Raw genomic sequence first — 25,825 nt, 5'->3', positions numbered from 1 at the left:
TATTTTATCCCTTAATAAATGATGTTATATAAAAAAAAAAAAATTATAATTGTTTTATTTGATTACTGACTTGTTTTATATGTTTAACAATTAACAATTTCTTATTGATTTTTTCATTTCAGTGATTGTTACGATGCAAGCGAATTTGTATCGGAAAATATTAAATATTCTATGTTCCTGTTACATATCTTTGTTTTTTCGAATAAAAGTTTGTAGAAATTTTTAGATTGATAAGATAACATAACATAGAAGAAGTAAGCTACAAAAACCATTAAATACCTCTTTTAAATTAATTGTTTTTTAAAAAATAAAATTTGCTCTTGAAATATCAGGAGAGCAGGTAACAAAAGAAGTGAACTAGGAATTACAGAAAATACCTCTTTGCTCATTCTATAATCCTGTTAAAAAATTATTCACCCCACTATTTTTTTTCTAATTGTTTTTCAAAATATAAAATTTGCTCTTAAAATATCAGGAGAGCAGGTAACATAGGAGGTGAACTAGAAATTATATCAAATACCTCTTTGCTCATTCTATGATCCTGTTAGAAAATTAATCACCCCACTATTTTTTTTTTAATTGTTTTTTGAAAAATAAAATTTATTTTCAAAATATCAGGAGAGCAGGTAACAGAGGAGGTAAAATAGAAATTATATAAAATACCTCTTTGCTCATTCTATGATCCTGTGAAAAAATAATTCCCCTCACTTTTTTTTTTTAAATTGTTTTTTAAAAAATAAAATTTGCTCTTGAAATATCAGGAGAGCAGGTAACAAAGGAGGTAAAATAGAAATTATATAAAATACGTCTTTGCTCATTCTATAATCCTGTTAAAAAATTAATCATCCCACTTTTTTTTTTTAAATTGTTTTTCAAAAAATAAAATTCGCTCTCAAAATATCAGGAGAGCTGGTAACAGAGGAGGTGAACTCAGGAGCAGGAATGACAGAAGGTGAAATAAAAATAGATCTAAATACCTCTTCGTCCATTCTATAATCCTGTGAAAAAATTGATATGCTACCTTAATTTTTTCTATTTATTCTCAAATAAAAGAAATCAGATTACGAATGACATTCGGTCAAGTGTCCTTTTTATAATAGGAATTTATTTATATTCTAGATTCATGTATACATGTAAAATGACATCAAACATCAAACGATTACTCTTCCATTATCACTATATATTTTAATATTACTTTTTTATCATAATAATTTGAATTAATTTAACTAGCACACGTGTTATTTACAAAATTTCATCATCAAGCCTCTTCTAAATTGTGGCAATATTATTGGCTCAAAACCACAATTGAAAAGAACCAGTGTTGGCTCATATTGACGTGATAATGTGCAAATTAATTTGTGGCACAATGACTCTGCTTCAACGAGGACAAGTATCATATTAAATTATATCAAATATAATAAATCAGAGCAAAAGGACGAATTAAAGCTGTGTTTTATTACATGAGATTTTTATAATAAATACTTGTCCACATTGACGAATTGTCAGTGTCACTTTAAACAGCGATAATCATCACTATACAAAAAATTATTTTTTTCCATTCAGTCGTATTATTTAACTTATCTCATTGGCAATATTAATAATATTTTTTTTTTCTTTTTTACTTTCTCATAAATGATAGAACAATTATGATTTATTTTTATATATAATTATTCAGTTTCCTTCGTAATCATGAGGAACATGATGATGCATGTGAATGTGAGCCGGTATATCAGCTCCCAAACTGTTTCGCTGAAATAATTTTAATTTGTTATAATAAATTGTGTTTTATATTAAAATAATAAATAATAAATACCTGTGATCTTATCCCATTTATTGGTGTTACAGAAGGATTATCCAGTGTATAACCAACTACATGTGTCGAGCATTTTTCACATCCTTTACGTTTTCTAGATGATGGACGACAACTAAGTGTACGACATAATTCACGTGCCATTTCCGTGCACAATGATTCTTGATTATGTTGATGCTGATTATGTTGTCCAATCTGCGATATTGTTTGCAGTGATCCAGAACAAGTTGGTAGAGTTGGTACTGATGGAATTTCCTATTTTAAAAATAGATAATTAAAGTTAATTGAAAAAAATAAAATAATATCATCAAGAAAATTATTTAAATATGGTTGATACTAATTGACTTACAGTAAATAAAAAAAAAAAAATAAAAAAATACCAGCACCTTTATATTCAGTGACAAGGAGGGCTTCAGACTAGACTATATATTTACAATGTACTTGGTGTATTTGAAGGGACTCACCTCTTCCATTCACAATCGATTTTTGCAGGTAATATGACAATTAGCATGCTTCAGATGATTATTTCATGCTATCATTTTCATGCAAGCAAAAATAAAATGATGAATAAATTTTATAACAAAAATATTTAATATATAACAATAACATGCATTTAATATAATTATTTTTATTATATTTACCCGTTCGTTGACTGAAGATTTTCTTGAATTATAGCAAAATTCACATATTGCAACAAGCACAGCAAATGCCAGTCCACAAAGAAGAACCACAAATACTCCACCTTTAAAATAATAAAATATTGTTAAATAAAATTTTCTCATATTAATATATTATTCAAAATAAATATATAAATATACCAATACTAGAAACACCCAAAGCATTTGCTTTATTTTCTTTTCCTTTTTCTTTTCTTTTGCATATATCACTCGGTAACTTCCACCATTTATTATACAACATTTGTATTTCACCTTTCTCTTGTAATTCTAGTATTGCCAGTGAAATTTTATCTCTCCATGGTGATCCTATAATGAATAACAATGATAATATTATTATAAATCAATAAGATATATAAATTTTCAATTATAATTGTTACGTGAGTTAATTTAATTTGTCTATCTAGCAGTTATAGTTATCATGAAATGTATATTGTACAACATACCCATTGGTGTTGCTATACCATAACCCTTAGTATCAAGAAGTCCACCAATTTGGGTGAGATTGCAATCACGTTGTACAGAATAATCAAGCATTGTTGATTCCATGAGAAATGCATAATTACCCTGCAGTACACGTTGTATGCCTTCTTCATATGTTGGCACAAATACTGATGGTTTTTTATTTTCCATAAAACGCCACATTTTTTTATATGTTTCAATCATTGAGTCCTGTAATTAATTTTATTTTAATTATTACTAAATATAATAGAATAAATAGAATAATTATTTGAATTATTTATTATTTATTTACACGAAAAAATGTCATAGTACTGCCACTGTCAAGAGTTCCATAAAATATGTCTGTTTGTCCAGCAAGATCTTCAGCATTTTCAATTGGTGTTATCATTCTTTCGACTGTTAAAAACGCTGCTAAATTTGCAGTATATGATGATATTATAATTAATGTAAAAAACCACCATATTCCACTGACAATTCTTGTACTTGCAGCCTGAAAAAAATACAAATAAATACAATATTAAAATAAAGAGCTTTTTTATAAAATTATATACTCTCTCAGCATGCAAGACAAATGGATTTGAATAGTTGTGAAATAAATTTAATGGAAAAACTGAATTTAGTATATATATGAGTTTTGTACAGCCACAATGTATATAAGTGAACTCAAAAATAGCACGTCTTGAGATTTTTTTTGTGGTAAAGATAAAGATATAGAAAATGTATCTATATTATTTTATTTTTTTTTATCTACATTTTTCTTTATATTACCATGTCTCTACCACAGCTTAAAGTCGATATAATACATTTGTAGAAAAATCTTAGTCAGCATTTTTATCTATTCTTCAACTATTTTTTTATATGAGTAATAAAATAATTTTTTTTTTCCTCAGTATAAAATATTATTTTCAATATAATTTGATTTTTTATTTTACATATTTATTTCAATAAGGAGAATGATGATTTACTAGAAAATAGATAAATTGAATAAAAATATATATGTGATAGAATAAAATTTAATAATAAATTTATCGTGTTAAGAATTATAAAAAAAATTTTGAAAAATTGAAGATTTGTATTAGGAACATAAAATAAGCAAAGAGGTATTTTGTTTTTTAAAGGAATTACTTTTCTATATTATGTTTTCCTAATTTATTTGAAAATTCAATTTAATTTTATTTGAAAAAATTAAAGATTTGTATTAGGAGTATAGAACAGGCAAAGAGGTATTTTCATTTTTATACGAATTACTTTTTTCATATTATGTTTTTCTAATTTATTTGAAAATTCAATTTAATTTTATTTGAAAAAATTAAAGATTTGTATTAGGAGTATAGAACAGGCAAAGAGGTATTTTCATTTTTATACGAATTACTTTCTTTATATTATGTTCTCCTAATTTATTTGAAAATTCAATTTAATTTTATTTGAAAAATTGAAGATTTGTATTAGGAGTATAGAACAGGGAAAGAGGTATTTTTATTTTTATACGAATTACTTTTTTCATATTATGTTTTCCTAATTTATTTGAAAATTCAATTGAAATTTGTTTGAAAAAATTAGAGATTTGTAACAGGAATATAGAACAGGCAAAGAGGTATTTTTATTTTAATACGAATTACTTTCTTTATATTATGTTTTCCTAATTTATTTGAAAATTCAATTTTATTTCATTTGAAAAATTGAAGATTTGTATTAGGAATATAGAACAGACAAAGAGGTATTTTTATTAGGTACAAAGAGGTATAAAAGGAATAAATCGTTGACACATCAGTGCTAGTGACGTTGATATTTCATTTGCAGTATTTGATCAAAAAGCAAGTGGCTATTTTTTTTTGTTAATAACCGAAGCAAAAAAAAAAAGTAAATACTCTATGTTTTAATAAAAAGAAATTTAATATATAAGTTTATTTGCACTCTTCAATATTGGATTAAAGAAACTTTCACAAATTATCGAAAAAAAAAATATCGAAATGTCTAAAAAATTAAAAATTAAAGATAAATTAAATGAGTGACATTCTAAATACCTTTGGATTGAGATCACTGCCTTGCTGCATCAGCGTTCCAATGGTAAACCAAAAACTATTTGACATGGAAAATTGATTCTCGACAATATCTTCAGCTCCAGTGTGACATGGATGTGGATTGTTCCATTCATAAGGACTGAATCTAGCAACGACAAACATTGTCACGGAGACCAAGACATATGCTGCCAATGCATATAGCCAAATTTCAACAGCCAGTGGATTCATGAATGAAAATAATCGTGCTGGATGACTCGTAGGTACCTGAAATTATTATTTTTCATATCTAAAAAAATTACGATTGAATAACATTATAAAAAATAATTTAAAACTTGCTATTTATATATTTTTTTAACAACATTATTGTCTATTTTAATAAATACCCTTAGGTACTTTCATTAAAACTTGAATTTGCATTTAAAAATTTTCCAATATTGAGGAGGCATGAGAAATGAGAATTATTATTTTCATTTTTTATCGTTGTAAATTGAGGATCAAAATTTTCATGCATGTAAATTATTACAAGATTGTAAAATGAATTTAAAAGAAAATTAAAATAGATTATAAAGAAAAGCATAAGAAATTTATGTATTTCAGTATTTTCTATAACATCAAAGTAGATAATTTAATTGAAGTCTTTTGCGCTTGATAGAATTTCAATATTATTGAGTCACGTTTGAGATTTTCAAGATGAATGTTATAAGGTTAAATTTATCTTCAAAAATATATAGATATATTAATTTTATTTTTGTGATGGTTCAAAGAAAGGGTCGAGATAAATAATGAGATGCCCAAGGGCAATATTAATTGATATTAATTGGTTACTATCGAAAATGATTTGTCTGATCGTCAGGATAAAATAGACATTGATTGGTATAATTAAGAAAAGTCAAATTAAACCAATGAATTTATCAGTAAGTAAAACTTGTTAAATTTTACGTCAATTAACACTGCATTATCGTTATTATTATTTCAATATCTAATCAATAATCTATAAAATCATTTGTGACAATTTAATAGACATTGCTTTCAACTAAAAGTTTTTCAATAAAACTTTAATTTTTGTGGTAATGATAGAGACTGATAGAAAGAATAAAAATAAAATAAATTAATCAAGTGCTTACAGTTAATTTGATAAAAGGCTTATTGTTTTTAATGACAATTTGGCACCAAAAAAATTTAATTTCTTATGTAAAAAAATCATTGGAAATTAGAAGTTTTTGTTTGTTAAAACACAACAGTATGTTTGAAAAAAGAGCAAATTAGATTTGATAAAGAAAAAAAAATATATAATGATAATCTTTGAATTATATTGCTGGGAATTATCATCACTCAATGTTTTTTTTTTTCGTTGTTAGAGAGTGATAACATAGAGTAAAAATTAACTTAAATTTTATGAGTTTAGCTGATTGCACGTAAAGTTTTCAGTGATGCTTATGCACGTATGCTTTTTAGTGAAAGCTAAAGTTTTCCAGTGGTTGAATTAATACGAATATTTAACATTAAATTGGTACTTTTGGCTTCTACATCAAAGAGAGTGGAAAATAAGTAATTAAAGCATGCTCATAATTATCTCGTGGATTAAAAAAAATAAAAAATTCAGTAAATAAAATATAACGTTTTGATACAGAAACAAACATTTGAAAAATTAATTGACATTAAAATTGTTGAATGTTTTTTCTTCATTTTTAATGAAAAATTATATTTTGGTTAAATTTTTATTGTAAAAGTTTTTTCTTTTAATTTCATCTTTTACTTTTGTTCTTGATTTATAATTGTGGGGTTTTTGCAATTTGCTTACATTGTTAATTACAAAATTTCATAATTATAAAGTCAAAATAGTTGAGCTTAAAAAGCAGATGGCAAAAATAATTAAATAACAAAAAACCATGTTAAAATAAATTGATGATTTAAAAATCATAAAATATTTTAACTTTCAAATGTATATAACTAAAGAAATTTTTTATTTTAATTTTTTTCGTGGTAATTTAATTAATGTATATCAAGTTTCAACAGAGGGTTGTGAAAACTGTTAAAAAAAAAATTAAATTTTAACAATACTTTCTCATGGGATAGCAGGTGATGAGTAAAAAAAAAAAAAGGTCCATAAAAATGAGATAAAATGTGCAATAAAAAATAGAGAAATAAATCAAGTAATGTATTTAAAAAACTAAATAAAAATTTTCAAATAAAAAAAAAAAAAAAGAGAATATAAAATTGAGGTGGAATAAAAAGTATGATAGCCTTCCAAGTAATTTCCAATGGTTAACTGGAATTTAAGTGGAACTTTATTTAGGAGACCATTCAAAAATTTGTATTGCTCATTCTAGAACAAACGTAATTGCCAAGTCGTAATGACAGAGCTAGTAATATCCCCACGTGATCAAAACAACTCGTAAAAAAAAAAAAGTATTAATTTTTTTAAATTTCAAGATGATGTCTCTTTCAAAGTTTATTCAATTATTTTCTATTTTATTTTTTATACGTTACGTGTCTTGTTAACCCTTTGATAGTACCTTGAAGAGTATGGAGATCCCCAGGTTCATGAATGGCTTCGTAAAGTCAATGACACTTTCCCGAGCGTAATTTATTGTCATCGATCCAACTGCCAGGTCTGCTTTCTGTTGAAAAAAAAAATTAAAATAAATGTATAGATAATTGATATGTTATATAATAAAATATGTAACTGGATATTATTTTATTTTTTTTTCAAAATAAATTAAAAATAAAATATTACATATTCATTTGATGTTTAATGTTCATTGAGGCAAGTTAACTCTATGAATGAATGCATATCAGATGAATATACAAAATACCTAACAATGTCTATTTGATGTCAATTAAACCGAAATAATTTAACGAGACAAAGTATTCATTAAATTTTCATGTATTTTTAAATATTTATATTCTAATTCTTTTGTTATTTATAATTTATTATACTTGATTCTTTTTTTTTTTTTCTTTGAATTTAGTTTAGGCTGCGTTAATCACTGAAAATATTTCACGAAAATTAATGGTTCATGATAAAAAAATACAAATACGCAAAAAGTGCTTTCATTTTAATTTTTTATTTTTCAACGTTGATGGAGAGAAAAAGATGATTGTGAGCTTGGAAAATCTGTGCGAGAACTTGCTGGGTGATTTGTCATGCTTGAAAATCCTTGGGCGACCGTGTGAGAGATTGAAAGAGGTGAGGGATGGATGATGTTGAGGAAAAAAAAAAAAAAGAAAATAAAGAATGCCCAGCTGTAATTCACGATTTCCATAATGCCTGGACGAACATCTCCGATAATCGTGCACTCACCAAAATTCCCTCTCACTTATTTTATTTTTTCCTAATACTTTTCTCACTCGAAATTTTTTTAACAATACATTTTTTATTTTATTTTTTTTTATTCAGCTTGTTTTTGATATAAAAAAAAACCTCGAAAAATATGTGAAAAAAGAAATATATAAAAAAAAAGTAGTATAAAGTTAAACAACGTCAGACATTAATTTTGAGGAAAAAAAAATAATGATATAAATTTAAAAAAAAAAAGTGAGTTATGATTGCCAAAAGCATGATAATGGATCTTTAGGATTTTTCTTTTTTTACTATTTTCAATTTATCTTTTTCTTTTTTAATTCTAGCCTCAACCCCATTTTCATTTCTTCTCTTATGTCTTTTCTGCATACACCGACTATTTTACTAATTTTTTACTTTTACTTATTTTTTTAAAAATCCAATTCACCATACCATTTCGTAAAATTTTCCTCTAATTGCAACTTTTCGACTTGATTGCCGAGAGAACCAGAGGAATTATTTTCTCAATTCATACTCAACGAACAAAAGTCTCGTTACTACACAAGGTTATTCGAAATTTTTTTTTTACTTTTTATTAATATTATCTTACTGTGTTTTTTATCTGATTTTTTTTTTACCTTTTCTTTTTTTATACTATTCATCTACAACGATTAATATATGTTCAAGTGAAAGAGAAAATTTATAAAATTTTTTTTTTATATCTCAACTTTTGATATGATGAATAGCTGAATAAATTTGTTTTATTCAATTGAATTAGATTAAATATTTCGCAAATATTATTTTTATAATAAAAATAAAAATAAAATTATTAAAAAAATTTTGTTTACTTGTATGTATCCCGGACAAATATTCAAAACATAAATTAATTAAATAAATAAATATTTACCTTTTCCATTAGTTCACGTACCTATAAAACAAAAAATATATAAATAAAATTGTAATAAATATTAATAGAATATATAATTTCATTATTGTCACGTACAATTCCATTCCATTCTTTTGTTTCGTAATTGTAAACGCCATATTTGCCATCAGGCACAAGTTCAATTCTGTATGTGAATCCTACCATTTGTGCAATTTCTCTTAGCAAATCGATGCAAAATCCCTCGTACCTTTCATTACCACTAAAATTACCAGTGTTTCTCAGCATAACATATGGCTGCTCCTGTAATAAACATAAATGTTAAACATTAAAATTCACTTTTTTATTATTATTTAAATAATCAATTAAATACAAGTCATTATGTTTAATTTTTATTTCGAAAAAAACCTATTCTTTTTTTTATATTTCCACGTAAAAAAGTTAATGGAAATGTGTATCATATATACATTGAAAAACATTGAAATAAATAAAGATAAACTCGTAAAATTTGAAGCTGTAATTATTACTAAAATGCGCTGAGTTGTTATAGAGTAAAGTAAATATATATATATATTTGTATATATTATGATTCATGGAGCAAAAAATTTAATTAATATTGCGAAAATACGGATATATATAAACCCAGCCATCTACAGTGTTTCACTACACATAATTGATTTACAGTTCTCAACGGTGTTTTATACATGATCAATGCCATTTTTATTTTTATTTATGAGCATATATTTTATAATGCAAATATGCAATATAAAAAAAATAGTTTCGTCCTGTTGCTTTGTCAGTGGTATTTTTTTTTTCCATCTAGTTTTGCATCAGCAAAAAAAAAAAGTCTCAATATATTGTATGTTTGAAATATAAAAATGTTATACAATAATAAATGCTAATAAATTGAAAAAACATGTATGATTTGATTTGATATTTTTTAAAAATACTTTGTATTTTTAGTTGGAAAAAAAATACTTCAAATGATATATTAAATATACATTCGTTGCTGTTGCCTCAAGGACATTTACGAAAGAAAAAAAAATAGTAAACCAATTGTTACGAATGTAGATTTTCTGCATCATCACGTACAACTTCTTCTGTATTTGGCACAGATTTATATATATATTTTAAATACATACGACTCACATAATATAAAGCAATATACAATAATGAGCGACAGTTGAAAAGAAAAAAATATTTTAAAAAGAAAAAAAAAAAAAAAAAAAAAATGCGACCAAATCAACGAGAGAAATTTGTTATAGAAAGTATAATAATAAAAGAGAAAAAAATTATTAACCCGTAGCTACAGGTTTTATTTGAAACTAAAGTTCTCGTTGCACGTTCGACTAACGGTAACTTCTTTATTTGTTGATTAAATTACGAATTACCTCAATGAAAAAAAAATAAAAAAATTACAGTGTCTATACTCGAAATCATGAATAAAAATAATATCGAAAAAAAGAATAATAATAATTAATTTTATATTAAAAATGTGTGATCAATTGCCATTTATCTTTGACTAAAATATTTTGTATATTTTAAAAAACATTATTGGGTTTTGAATTTAAGAATAGAAAAATTTCGAAAGCTATATTTTTTTCTAGAGAAATAAATTATTTATCATATATAGCAAAGTAAATGTACTGTGTCAATTTTGGCATTTCGATTTAAATATTTTTACAGCTTCCAAGCGCACAAAAGGGATTCGCTCAAAAATTAATTATATAGAATAAAGAGAAAAACATTCATATGAATAAATTTATGTGTAAATTTAAATACGTTAGTGGATTTATAATAAAATTGATTCAGTTGATGAATGCATGTATATAGTAAAGTACTTTGTTAATTGGTCGATTTAGATATTCATGTGTCTGTATGGAAGAAGCCCTGAAGATTCATTAACGTATAGTTGCTTTGAAGGTAAACGAGCATAATATAAAATGACGATAGTTGATAATGTTTAAATGTGGTATTGTTTGTAAACGCTTACTTGTAAATTTTGTATAAATTATTTGAACATACTAACGAAGTTGCTTGTTAATCTCAAACATAATTTTCAAAGTGCAACTACATTAAATCTCATAACTTTATTTACTCATATTTCATAAATTTATTAACTATTTTATTTTTAAATAAATAATATATCAATATTGATTTGTAATATCTCAAATAAATAAAAAATGTATAATAAAAAATTTATACTGACTGATAAAAATATTTACTTTATGTATTTTAGATATTCTAAAATTTTGTATTTATATATGCCATTAAACAAATGTCTTATACGAATAATAAAATTTTTATAAAATGAACGAAATAAATTATGATAAAAAAAAAAAAAGTGTATATTCAGTCCAGACTATTGAGCAAGTCACGTGTTATATCCACTTCTCGATCAAGCATATAAACTATAGAGCACATTTTATCCACCCCCAAACTCTAAAAGCACTTGAAACACCCTTGCTATTTCTGCATATACACGGAATAACGATATTTACTCTGTTGGCCATGTTACACTACTATACATCCTCATAAATTCAATGGATAAACTGTTGTCTCCTTTGAACATCCTCTCAACATCTCAATGTATGTTATTTTTTTTTTATTTCAACACTTATTTATTTGTCATTTTTGATTATTTTTAAATTATTAATATTTAAATATTTATATTTGTTTTTCAAACAACTTACTGGTATTGTTACGACGATCAATGTGACATTGACAATTCCAGGCTCAAAAAATGCTGCTGTATCTGTTACATTAACACCCAAACTAGGACTCCATTCTCCGACCTTAAATATAAATTAAAATAAATAATAATTTTATAAAAGTATTTATAAAAAAAAAATATATAAAAATTACCTTTACGAGTGAGTGTTGTTTTAATTTTAATAAATCTAATTTAAATTGTATTCTACGGCCTTCTTTAAATTCAATTGGACCAGATAGTCCTTTCATTTCCACCTGTAATAAAAAAAAAAAAATACAAAATTACTAAAAAAATTTACCATAATATTATTAAAAATTATAATAAATAAATAAACATATAAATTTCAAGTTAAAAGTACATTAACTTTAGATCAGTACTAAAAATCGATTATAAAAAAAATATATACAGTTATTCATTTCTTTAAATTCAACTTAAGTTGATCCATCTTATATACTTATACTTTTTCTTTCAGTAAGATGCAAGAAAAAGCTTTTGGATGAATTCTCGCTTTTGGTGTTTTGAAATTTGATGTAGTGTATTACTTATATTTTTAAATGTAAAAGAAACTCTGAATTTCTATAGAATTTTTTGTTAAACTTTTATTTTTCGTTGATTTTTTTTATCTAAAAAGTACTGATAGAAAAACAGTCAATATCTATGTGAATAAATCTTGTTTTTTTACTATTTCATATTTCTTTAGTACTGAAAAAAAAATAATATATATGTATATTCTCTGTTGATAAAGCTATATGTATATAATCATGTCAATAAAAAGTAGGTATAATGTATATGCAAAATGAAGATTTCCGTAACTATTACTGGTAATGGTATTACCTCTTTTACCACTTGAAAAGTTGGAAAATCTTTTGCAATAATAGCCTTATAGAATTGACTGTGAAAATACAATAATAATAATGATGATGATGTAATGAAAAAAAAAAAATAAAATGCTGTCAGAACAAGTATCAAGTGTCTCTTGATATTCATCGATAACAGTTTTCTTTTCTCAATTTACCATCTAACCGAGAATTATTATTTGATATAAACTTAAATGCATCTATTTACTAGCTTTGATGCTTCTCTGAATTTCTATTTCACTGAGTTCTAATAATATTACATTACATTCAAGAAATCCAAGATTTCATATTGTAAAACACGATTTGAATATTTTTATTTTATTACTACAATATATATATTTTTTTTTTCTCTTCTGGTTTTTATGTTAGACTGGAACTTTATAAAATTAGATAACTAAAAATCCCTTGACATTGTGGTTGCGTTGTCAGTTTGATATTCGATTCAATTTATTTGATGTCAAAACACATGACATTTTTAGTTATTTTTTTTTTTTTTTCATTTGGATTACATATATGGTTAAAGTTGCACAACTTTTAGCTACACATTTTGACTGAGAATAAGTTTTTCAAAGCTCTGGGCATGAGTCTACTCAGTGCTAAATCCTGTCTCGTTGCTTGTCAAGCTTCTCCATTACTTGGTTATATCTTTTGTACGCGATAGGAATATGACATTGGTTATTAAGCCAAAAATACCATTCAGCTTTTTTCGTTTGTTTTTTTATTTATTTGTTTTTTGTTCATTAATTGTTATTGATTGAGATTAGTAAATAAAAGATAAATTAATAAATTTCATATCAATCAACTGTCTAATATTAAATTTAAAAAAAATATATATAATAAGCAAAGTAAACAAGATGAATAATTTTTTTTGTATATTTGATAGTAACAAAATGTCACTTTTTAAGTAACATGAGTAAAGTAAAGACAATAAAGTTAGTTGGTTGGTGAGTAAAACGAGAAGACCAAATTGAAACTCGGATTACAAGTATGGTCATAAATTAAGGAACTGGTTAATGTTTAAGTTGAGACAAAACTTGAGGGTTTTCAAACTATTTTGTAGTAGAAAGTAAAAGAGTGACAAAGAAAGAGAGTGTTGTGTAAGAACAAGACACATTGTGCAAGTGAAAATTTCTCATTCCTTCATTTTCCTTTCTTTACCATGAGCCATTTAAGACTGTCTATTTCCATCAGTCTTTATCAACAATCTGAACCTTAACTTGGTAGTACAGGATCGTGAGTGCTTACTGCTTGTGGATCAAAAGTGGCTAAATTTACTTTGGTACGAACATGATGTTCAACCACTGTACTTATATTATTTTTCTTTTTCAATTATTTTTACTTGCATACTTTAACATCACTTTGTAATACATAAACCACATTGATCTAGCTCATCAAGTATCAAAATAAATTTAACTTAACTTTGTCCCTTGATTAACTGATTTACATTCTTCAAACTAATCATCATAAACATTTATTTAATTAATTTCCAAGTCACAAGTCTTGTAATGAAATTTAAAATAATTATCATGGCTATTTTTTTTTCATATACACGCTGAAAATTTAAGTCTCATTAAAGAGCTTTAATTATAATTTCAACAAACACTTGTTGATTTAAAAATAGGTGCAAATTCTCACGTTAAAAACTAAATTTCATGTTAAATAAAACAAATATTTATACAAATATATTAAGAGAGATATAAACTGAGACTCAAACTATTTTTTATTTTGTTGATTTTCAGAAGCAAAAAAAAAAAAAAAGACTCTAGTAAATTTGTAGGTTGCATGACACTAAACTCTAGTGAATTCTAAAGTCGGATAAACAGAGCCGTGGAAAAGTTGATCCCCACATAGCTTTGTTGAATTTAATCCTCATGTTTCGTGAATAAATGTCTAGGGATTTCATAGAGAGTTTGAATAATATATAGCTTGTGAAAAGTACCATTCAGAAAATAGATTATGAAGTTGTATTGTATTGAATAACTTATTATTGTTTTCTATTAATTACTCTTTACTCGATTTAATTTACGTTCAATTGATGTGATAGCTTTATTGAGTATTCAAATCGATAAATCTGTCTCCATTAAATCTCAACAATTAAATCAATTTCTCAATCTTTTAGCCTAAAATGAATAATATTTAAAGAGAAAAAAAATAATTTAAGCACGAATAAATTTCACTCAAAGATGGCACAATAATGATGATAATATCGTCGTTGGTAATGTGCCAAAATCTAAAACATGACGCTCAATAATCCCTTTCACGTATATCCGGAACCTTGTATCTGGATATATCCAATAGAAATTTAAAGCTGACACGATTTAGTTGGTTCGTTTAAATAGTGTCAGTGCACTATCACACACACCTACACATTATACAAATTATGATGGCAATATATATATATTTTAGCACAAAATAACGATCTTGACATGCTTGAAAATTCAACATGTGCATATATCATATACACACACTATGATAGAATACGTAATCTCAATATAACTGAGGTGTGAACATGCATCTGTAATTACGATCTCGATATATACTAAATTCGAAATTTCTACAATCTATACATACTCATATATGAAGATATATCAAACAAGTAAATTTCAAGAATTCAATATTCTATTTTATGATTTATTTTACACTACAATAATTAAGATGTAAAGAGAAATATTATAATTTTTTTTTTTTTGTTATTTTAAATATATATTCTTGTTTTAAATATATATACTTTTTGTTTGTATATAAATTTGACATTTATGAAAACACGAAAAGAGTTGAATAATCCATATTCATGAAAAACACATTGTATTTTGTATGATGTTACTTTTTAAATTAGCATAATTTATAATTTTATAGTTACATATGTTTTTAGTAATAAAATTAGTTGAAATATATTATCAAAATTTATAATTAGTCACTGAAAATTTATGTCAAATTTTCTTTTGTTATTTTTTTTTTAGAATAATTTATAAATAAGGTTCTAAGATAAAAAATTGACGAATTAAAAAAAAAATAAATAATGAAAATATCAAACAAAGAACTAACACAAAAATAGGATTTAAATTATATGTACAAATATATATATTTTTTTTCTTATTAGTGAGAAAAATCTTAGTGAGAAAAAGTAGTGGTATCAATGGATATATAGTGGAGAATAAAATTTTGAGGTAGATGAAGAGGGTCACTTCCTGAAGGGCGTTGTACGACGTCACAAAAGGATTTGTGGCTTTTGCAGATGACAGCTTTTGTGCCATTCATTATGTCGTATTAAACAATTTATCCGTACTGGTGCTTTTACGTGAGTGCCAAGAGCTTTAGTTACATATACACAATATACTTTTACAATTTTTATACTACTACACTAAATTTATACCGTTATTTTAATTTATTGAACTACTTTAACACAATTATTTGCTCTATTTGTTGAATAACAAAGTAAAAGTTTTAGATTAAATTATGAACAAAAAAAAAAAAAAAATTATAAATCCGGCTCTCAAATGGATTGTAAATTTTTAATTGATTTTTTTTCCATCAGTAAATAGAATACATTTTTTTAAGTTTTAATTTTTTTTTTTAAGGGCAAATGGAAAACGTATCAGATGTCATAAAATTTGGATTTTTGCCAAAGAATATTGTTGCAATTTTCACGAGAAACTATCCCTAAAATATCACCCTAATTCACTACTACTTGCAAGATTCGTTGACAAGAAAATTTCGAATATCTTTTTAAAAAAATATATATTTATTTCTTACCGAATTTATGTAGTTGATGAGACTAAGACCACCGTCCCAGGGATGCTCAAGTTCACATGATACATTTGCTGGACGAAGGGCATGTGATTGTTCCAGGGTTCTAAGACCAACAGCAAATACCTGGACACTGTCATAGATCAAAGCTGGTTCAGCCTAGAACAAAAATACAATATAAATTTATTAAAAAAATAAAATAACATGACAAACATATTTTTTAGATAAATATTATATAAATAAATAATACAAATTCTGTCATTTATACAATAAACAATTTCTTTGATTTTTATTTTCTACTTCAATTGTTTCGAAGTTTTAAAAATAAAAATATGTTTTTACAAAAATTGTCTTACATAAAAGTGAGATTGATAAAAGCAAGATTTTAAAAATAATTGTGAGTTGAAAGTTAAAAGACAAACAAAGAATTTTTTTGATATAAATATTAGAAAAAAAAGCAAAAAATATTTTCGTTAAAATCAAAAGAAAAACTAGTATTAAAAAAACAAAAAAACAGGATATTGCATATAGGTAGAGTCCATCTACAAGTGCAAAGAAGCAAAGTTAAATGAGGGCATTTCCTTTCAATTTCCCGTCAACTCTCGTCGTTCAAAACGTCTAGAAAATAAACTTGGAAATGCACTAATGCATCTTCGTCTGTATTTTTTTTTTCACCCGAAAACAATACGAGTTTTCTCAGTTGACTTATTTTATTTATACTTCAATGTCCACTATTTATAAATATTAAAATAATTTTTTAAAACTCATAATTCATATTATTACCGTTATGAATCTAGTTGAAATATATTTAAATTTGAAAAAAGTATATTTTCTTTTCTTATTGATTTATATTCATGTAAAAAGTTTTTGAATTAATGAAGTGCTTGCTTGACTTGATTCAATGTTGTTAATCATGAGAAGAGTTAAAATTTAACTTGACTTGATCCAGGCAATTACTGGGTTTATTTGCACTGTAAATATTGAGGGATTGAAACTTGTAAGATAACATGAAATCTGATAATCAAAGAGAGGTTGTAAAACTATCTTCAGGTGTCGTGGTCTAAGTTGGCTACTCTATTTATACAATTACTCTACACGTACATGATTTTCGAAATACAATTGAATTTATATTTATACTTTGGCATAGAAAAAAATAAAGTTAATAAAGTTTTTCTAATGACTTAATAATTTTCATAGTTGTTATATTATTAGTTTTGTTTTTTAATTGAGTTACTATTGTATTTTTTAATAGAAAAATTCTTTTAATTTGATAAATAAAAAAAAAATATGTAAACGAGCATTGTAGAAAATAAACGTGACTTTGAACTTTTGGTTTTTTTCCAGATATTTGATCGTGAAGAAAAGTTTTTTTAAAAAAAATATACAAAAAGTCAATACAAGCTTTAATGTGAAAAAAAAAAAAAAATAAGAAAAAAAATGTCAGCAACGCCAAATGACTTTATCAACTTCAGGAAAAGTGTTTAAAATAGAACTGAATAGCTTGACTAGTTGAAATGATAAAAAAGATAAGAAAAACTTTACAGTTGGTGGTATATATTCAAGACACTAGAAAAATACGGATATTGCATTTAAAATCTAGTAAAAAAAAAAAAAAGAAAAATGAGATCTTCCTATATTAAAAAGTACATGTGTAAAACTCCATAGCGTCTTTTCGTTGGCTGAAAAGGTTTTGTTTATTTTTTTCTATCATTTTTTCCCTTGGCTATTGTCAAGAACAAGTATTCTAATGTTTTTTATAATCGAATGAATTTAAACTAGGGCGTTAACTAATGCCAATTGAAATTAAATTTAATTGTAAAATTGATTATTTTTAAAATAATCCACATTAGATTTTTTGATTAAAAAAAAAAAGTATTTAAACATTTGTACTTGAACAAAGTTATTCATTTGAAAATAACAAAATTCAAATAAAAAAAGTTACATTTATCTGTGGCACACGCATAAATTTTTATTTTTATATTCAAATTTAAAAAATATTTTATATCAAGTGATTCTATTTGATTTTTCTCATTGTTTTTTTTTTTTGATATATGTCTTTTATTTTAAAATTTGATTTATTCATATTTTTCTTGTAAAATTTTACATTTTTTTTCTTCATCTATTTAAATTTATATTCAATCTATATCGAGACAGTTTGTCTTTATCTATCATTTCCGTATCTTGAGTGTTTTTGTCTTTAAATTTCAAACGCAGGTATTACTCTGGTAAACTTTTTCTTACGCTTCATATTTTTTATTTATAAACATAACTATAATATTATATTATTTTATACTCTGTCGTGTTATAATTTATATTTATATGCGATAAAATATTTGCATTTAGAGTGAAATACCAAGATACTCTAGTGAACTAACCGAAAAAAAAAAAAAAAACAAATGGCTCATCTTGCGCACTGCATTCCATCCGTTGAATAAGCAGAATAACTTAAAAATATTCTTGAAGATCAGTTAAGAACTCTGGTGTCCATGTCATTAGACAGCCTTTTGAAATTTTATATATACTAATCGACCTTCTGCTCGTAATAAAAAAATTTATATAAGATTTTTATATAAGCAAAGATGAACATCTTGCTTTGATTAAATATCAGTGTCATCATCGTGATTCTCTTTACATATTTATTGAGCGATGAAATATTTATGTCAAGTATAATATTTTGATTTTGATGATATGTGTTTTCATGTTACTGTTCATCAACATATGTCATCTCAAATGCATGACAGTTGTCAAAGTCTCGTATTCATAGTAAAGTTACTGTCGTATTTTTGACACGAACGAAATCACAGAAATTTATATTTATTTCGATTTTATATTTAAAGTTAGATGGATAAAAAAATCATAAACAGTTTTAAAATTAAGCTGTTGTAGTTTGTTGAATGAATCAACAATAAAACATTATCTTAAATTTCATTAAACTTTAGGCACGTAGTTGGGTTGCATATATCAACATTTATATCAACTATGTAAGGTCATGCACCAGAGAAACTCTCAACCAGTAATTATACACCAGTAAGTGTAAAAAATATTTTATGTTCAGATTTTTTTTTTTGCTCGTTTGATATTCAATCTTATTTTTCATTTACTATTTATAAATATGACTACATAATATATTTAACAACGGATACCTAGTTATCTACTTTTGATAAAAAAAAAAAAATAAATATTACGAGATAGTAAAATTTAGTGTCAGAGGGTTATCCACTTTATGTTGTGAAAATTTGCTAATTTATTGGCTACCTCATCTACGTCGTGAACAAGCCATTAACACCGTATCTACAATTTTAAATCCACTTTTACGTTCTTTTTATTTTACATGGTTTTTTAATTTATTTTCAGTATCTTTTTTATATATACAAGAGCAACCCCGCGCCTCTATTTTATAATTTTCTAATAAAAAAAAAATAAGACAATAATATCTACCACTTTTATTTTTTGACTACTATCAATATTATTTTAACTACTATCAACCCAAAGCAGCCCGTATAATAAATAAAATACCTCCGACAAAAAAATATGAGTTCATCATGTGAATGAATCAATATGCTACCTGATATTTCACTCGGCTATAACGAGACCAACAACATCTTATTTTTACACTGAATTTTTTTACTTCACTACCTTCAAGTGATATAAAATTCTCTCTAAAAAAAAATAATGAAGAATTCATTACATCAATTTTTTATTTACTTGACATATTTTTTATTATTTATATATATTTTTTTTACTATCATTATGTTTTTATTTCTTTGCTTCGTTAAAAAGAAAAAAAAAACTTTCTCAAAAGTGTGAAGTACTTAGTTTATTTACATTTATAATCAACTTGCTTCTCATTAACTTCTCACTGTCTTAAAACTTGGATTAAATCATCAGCTCATAGTTTTCGTCTTCAATAAAATTCAGAATAAACTTTATTTTGAATTTTATTTTTACTTTGCTTCTTATCTCATTTTTTTTTTTTTCCTGTATTTTCTTTGCTTTACTTTATATATTTTATTTTTCAAGTCTTTATTTTATTTTAGCACACAAGTGCCTCTAGCTTTTCTACAACTCCCTTGATTGTGGCTACACTTTTTCTGATCTTTAGCCACAGGCATTCACGGTCGTTTAACACGGACACAAATAAAAGACTGCACAAACGAAGGAAAAAGTGGATGATGGAATACATCGAATTTCAAATGCTTTTCAAATCATTTAAATTCATTTTTTTTTTATCTCAAATAAACGTTCTTTTTTTTGGATGAGTTTTGAAAAAAAAAAATAAAAAAAGCTTATGAATTGTTGCATGAAAAATTACAGTCTATTGTTGAGTTGTAAAATGAGGATGAAATTCGGTTTGTGGTATAAATGGAGCAACATTTACTGAAATCGATGTGACCACATTTATTCGTTGTATTTATGCGGTGAGTAGACATCAATGTTAAAATAAAAAATATTATATTTATTATGTCTACACACACACGTGTACCTTGTCTGTTTTATTTTGCATAGCAATGTGAAATTTTATGCTCTAATTATAGTTATACCAAATTATTTTGTGAGAAAAACACAGAGTAGAAAATGTTTTTCACAAATGTTACAGCTATAAAATTATATGAATTTATTTTTTTCGTTTAACTGTGTTGTGTTTATTTGAAAAAAAAATATATTAATTTGAATAAATGTCTCACCTGAATGACACGTGATTTATTGAGAATTGTATTACCAGCTGGCTGAAAACGTTCCATGTCACGAAGTATTCCCCTGACACCAACGTCGTCTGCATCGACTAGACGAAAAGCGGTGATATTGACAAAATTGTACTTGAAATCCTCGAGATCGAATGTTTCAATATCCTACAATAGATATTTCAATTTATATTTTTCAATTTATTTTTCTTCAATTCAATGACTCAATAATCATTTATATATTATTAATTTTTTTGTTTATATATTTTTTATAATTTAATATTGATATTTTACTTACAAAAGTTGTGAAGAGGTAGTGATATTTGTAGTCATTCATTTGCAATTGTAGTATCTAAAATTATTATTTAATAAATATGAAAAATAATTAATTTTAATATAATTTGTTATTGATTTAAAAAATTAATAAAAATAAATATTTACCATGCGTAAAAAATGATGCATATTTTCTGGTTTAGTGTCGACAATTAGATTACATATTTCTTTGCTTTTAATATCAGTTAGGACCTGCCTGTAACTATCTGGATCTGCCTGTCTAAGAACCACATCGATGGCTTGATTTGATCTCACTAAATCTCGTAACTTGATGAATCCTAAAATGAAATTTCAAAAATTAAAATTATTCAAAAAAATTAAGCAATTGTATACATAAAAAAGAAACTTTTTTTTCTTCATTCTTAAAATAGCCTTTTGCTAGTAAGCCTCTAGTATGATAAGAAAAAATAAAATAAATTTCACGACGATCGTTAAATGAGTATGGGAAACCTGTGAACGGCCATTCGTGTTTTTCGATGAAATCGATACGTTGGTGGTATAGTGCCAGAGTAATCAAGGTATCATCTTAACATGTGGGTCTTCTTTGCTTGGTATATTTTCGATCACTAGTAATACATATAGATATATGATTTTTTTTTTCGAAATAGTTTGTCGACAACTGAGTGGATAAAAAAATAGTAAAGTGACAAAATCGAAGGTAAGAAGCAACTGAGTACTGCTCCTATGACCCTGTTGTGTCGAGAGGGTGATATAACCCAAGGGAATTGTGACTACAATTTCATTTCATCCAACCAAAATGAACTTTCTTTTTTCCTTCTCTAACATTTTCGCATTCTCACACTTTTTTTTTATATCCACGTCTCAACAATCGAAATACTCTCGATACTTTTTTTTTTTTGTTTTTTTTTTTTTTCCAAGGGTCTTATCGAATCCTCTCTAGTCTTCATTGGCACTACGGTGATACTACTAATCGGTGTCTCTTTTCAAACCACCTAAAACTCTTTGTTCTATATCTATTTTTTATTTTTTCACAGAAAAAAATAAAAAGTTGTGAAAACTACAAACAAAGCACTTGAAGAAACTTTTTATCAAGTTCGATTTACACTAGCCACCAATGGGATTTACTTTAAAATATTTCAAATGTTAAATTATAATTTTCAGATTAATTTAAACTTTTTGATTAAAAATTAATGGACTGAATATTAAATTTTATATTAATTTAAATATTTAATAATTTTCTTGACTTGATGAAGGGAAAAAAATAAAAAAAATAAACGTTTAATTACTTAGGTATAAAAGTCAAATTTTAATGGTATTAATAATTTATTGCTGATGTTACTTTTTGAGCTTAATTATTATAATATTCAATAAAAATAAATAACTGTTAAATTTCATGAATAATATATTTAATATTTAGAAATGATTTTTTCAACTATATTTTATTGTCACTTGGAAAATATTATTGAGTAATTTAAAATTATGACAAGGATAAAAATAAAAAAAAAATGATAAAGTTGTCAAATAAGATGAAGGTAACCTGGCGATAAATAAAAGCAACGTATAAATCCAACTGTGCCAGGTTTTTCGTGTTGAGGAAAACGTCTGAGATAATTGGCTGAATCGTCCATTTGGTTTGGCAACAATTTGGGATGAAAAAAAGTAAAAATAAAATGTCGAGTTTGGTTTGCAATAAAGAGACAGATAATTTCTCTTGGGACTATCTTAGATACCATGGTGTCACGGAAAACTACGATGCACTTTCCCAATTTATATACCACAAATCTTATAATCTATCCATTTTGTATTTTATAAAAAAAAAAAAATCATGTTCAATTCTTTTTAATGATGATATTAATCGATCATCTCTGCAAGCGTGATTTTTATTTTTATATTTTTATAAATAATATAAAAAATAAGGACTTTAATATTCCAAAGGTTATCTTGTTATATATTTTCAATCTTTGAACTCACTGAAACTTAAAAAATAAATACTAATCGAATGAGGTCAACGAACTTTAAATTGATTTTTTAAAACTAATGTTTCATTAGTAAACGAGAAGGCCAAAGGTGTGTTTCTACGACGTTAGTTGAAAATAATATTCAAATATAAAAAATGGATAAAAATACATTTTCCATTTGTTTAAAAATTTTGTTTTTATTAAATGTAATTTCAATAATTACTTGTGAATATTGTCAAACTATTGAAAATGGTTTTACGGTTTGTGAAAGGTCAGGCATACTGGTATCTGTTAAAGAGAGTAGTCATAAAAACAAAAGTTTAAAAAATGCTACAAAATTTGTTTATGTAGAATCAAGACTCAAAGGTATTGCTGCAAATGCATTTGTTGATAATATTTCAATTTCCGAAATTGAATTGTCTTTTATAAAAAACAGTGAGATCAGTCTTAATGAAGATTCCTTTCGAGGTTTAAAACAAACACGAGTATTGAAAATTAATTCAGGATATATTCCACCAGTTGAAGATTTATTTAAACAAATTAAATTATTAACTGAACTGGAATTGATTGTCAATGAAAATCATCCAACTTTAAAAAAAGTTTTGAGAAACCTTGGATATTTAAAAACTTTAAAAATTCATAGTAGCATATTGAATCGTGTCAATGCTGATTTGTTTTCAACAATACGGTACGTATCAACTTTGGAAATTAAACAATGTATTATTTCTGAAATTGAACCGAAAGCTTTTTCTACGCTTCTAATTCCATTTTGGCTAACTACTCTTCGATTGCATGATAATAACTTGAAGCACCTTTGGCCTAAAACATTTGAAGATCTTAATCATCTTAAAACACTTGAAATAACTGGAAATAATTTCACAACAATTAAGTACAATGTTTTTAATGCTCTGTATGAATTACAACATCTTGATATCAGTCGTAATTCAATAAAATATATTGAATCGAGAGCATTTGAAGGATTGAAACTTCAGTCGTTGAATCTAGCAAAAAATGATTTGAAGGTCATCATGCCTGGAATGTTTGGAGGACTTATCACTCTTCATCTTGATCTTTCTAGAAACCCTATGCTTCAAGTTGAAGACAATGCATTTAGGAATACCACAATTGATATGATTTATACGAGTAATATGGATTGGTTTGTCAACTGGTCTGTTTATGGTTTATCAAAGACAACAAAAATTTTTACAGCATCATATTTACAATAAGAAAAATATGTTTTTTTCGTTTTGATATCATCATACGATACAATTGGGTCATAAAAATCATCAAACAGCAATAAAAAATGTATCGACGATTATAAAACACAAAAATATTGTAAACAAATTTGCCTCGAGGCCAATTTGCTCATTTCTAAACTTTTTTGTCATTAATAAATGAAATAATCGAAACTTTTTTCTTTTTTTTTTTTTTAACTAATAAAAAATATTGATTCTAAATAATAATTTGCAATTGTTAATAATTAAATTCTATTGAATAATAATAATAAAATATGTTAAATAAAAAATAATGCAAAAAATATATGGTTAATTTTTTAAAATAAATTTACTTGAATCTGATGATGTAAATATAATATAATAATATATATTAAATTTTTAATAAATATTATTTATAAGATTTACGTATTGAATATGTATAGACGTAGATAATAATATCATACATTAATATTTATTTTATTAGAACTAATGAGAATCTAGACAGTAGTAATAAATAGGATATGTGATTCAAAAATTCGTATAATAATAAACAGATCGATAAAATTAAATAATCATTCGATTAAAAAATCAATATTGATATGAAATAAATAAAATAATTCATAAATATATATACTAGCAAAATAATATATAATCATCGTTTCAAATTATTCTTTATCATGATGTAAATATGTTTGATATATAAATAAGAAATGATTTTATTTTTTTTTTTATATATTTTTTATCTTGAAAGTCACGTAGAAAAGTATAGGCACTGTCATTTCACTACATTGTATTTATTGGTAAGTAATGGAGCAGACAAAAATTCATTGAAAATTCAAAAAGCGTATGAAACAACAACTGAAAAAAAAAAAATAAAAAAAAAAAATAATCATCGAAATATTGGTCTGTTTTTGCCAAGTATTTTAGACAGAATTATTAGTCCCTTCGACACAATATTATACAAGTTTATTTACTATGAAAAAAAAATATATTTCTTATATCATTAATTTTTTTCGAGCATGAATTTATTCGTTTTTATATCTATATTGATTTTATTTTAATCTTATTTTTCTTTTTTTTTTTTTTCAAAAACCACAAAAAATGCCAAAAGAAGAAGATTTGAAAGTATACTAAAAAAAACTAGAGCAACAGCAGCAATTTTATTTTTCCATTGAAAGCATTGTGCATTCGTTTTTCGTCGTATTGGAAATGACATATGAAATCTAG

The 25,825-nt window shown here is 25.0% G+C and overlaps 1 protein-coding gene across 4 annotated transcripts in view; it reads right to left on the bottom strand.

Annotated features, from left to right (window-relative positions):
* Nucleotides 1-1,584: 1,584 nt before the first annotated feature.
* LOC122854453 (glutamate receptor ionotropic, kainate 2-like) overlaps nt 1,585-25,825 on the bottom strand; it is a 55,588-nt gene continuing 31,347 nt past the window's right edge. For 3 of the 4 annotated variants that reach the window (XM_044155110.1, XM_044155109.1, XM_044155108.1), the window contains 16 exons: nt 21,574-21,743; nt 21,431-21,484; nt 21,136-21,300; nt 16,457-16,609; nt 11,999-12,100; nt 11,827-11,928; nt 9,254-9,436; nt 9,158-9,178; nt 7,484-7,588; nt 4,971-5,231; nt 3,239-3,436; nt 2,931-3,156; nt 2,629-2,793; nt 2,452-2,552; nt 1,814-2,065; nt 1,585-1,749 (listed from right to left, as the gene is read on the bottom strand). In XM_044155110.1, the coding sequence (XP_044011045.1) occupies nt 1,672-1,749; nt 1,814-2,065; nt 2,452-2,552; nt 2,629-2,793; nt 2,931-3,156; nt 3,239-3,436; nt 4,971-5,231; nt 7,484-7,588; nt 9,158-9,178; nt 9,254-9,436; nt 11,827-11,928; nt 11,999-12,100; nt 16,457-16,609; nt 21,136-21,300; nt 21,431-21,484; nt 21,574-21,743 (2,336 nt within the window). In that variant the 3' untranslated portion in view covers nt 1,585-1,671. Of the gene's footprint in view, nt 1,750-1,813; nt 2,066-2,274; nt 2,343-2,451; nt 2,553-2,628; nt 2,794-2,930; nt 3,157-3,238; nt 3,437-4,970; nt 5,232-7,483; nt 7,589-9,157; nt 9,179-9,253; nt 9,437-11,826; nt 11,929-11,998; nt 12,101-16,456; nt 16,610-21,135; nt 21,301-21,430; nt 21,485-21,573; nt 21,744-25,825 lie in introns of those variants that run through there. The other variant, XR_006373963.1, reaches the window with a different exon arrangement.

The sequence above is a fragment of the Aphidius gifuensis genome, linkage group LG4 (assembly GCF_014905175.1).
Source record: "Aphidius gifuensis isolate YNYX2018 linkage group LG4, ASM1490517v1, whole genome shotgun sequence".
Taxonomy (NCBI): Eukaryota; Metazoa; Arthropoda; class Insecta; order Hymenoptera; family Braconidae; genus Aphidius; species Aphidius gifuensis.
Note: the sequence above shows the minus strand (reverse complement) of the source record. Positions and strands in the feature narration are given on the sequence as shown.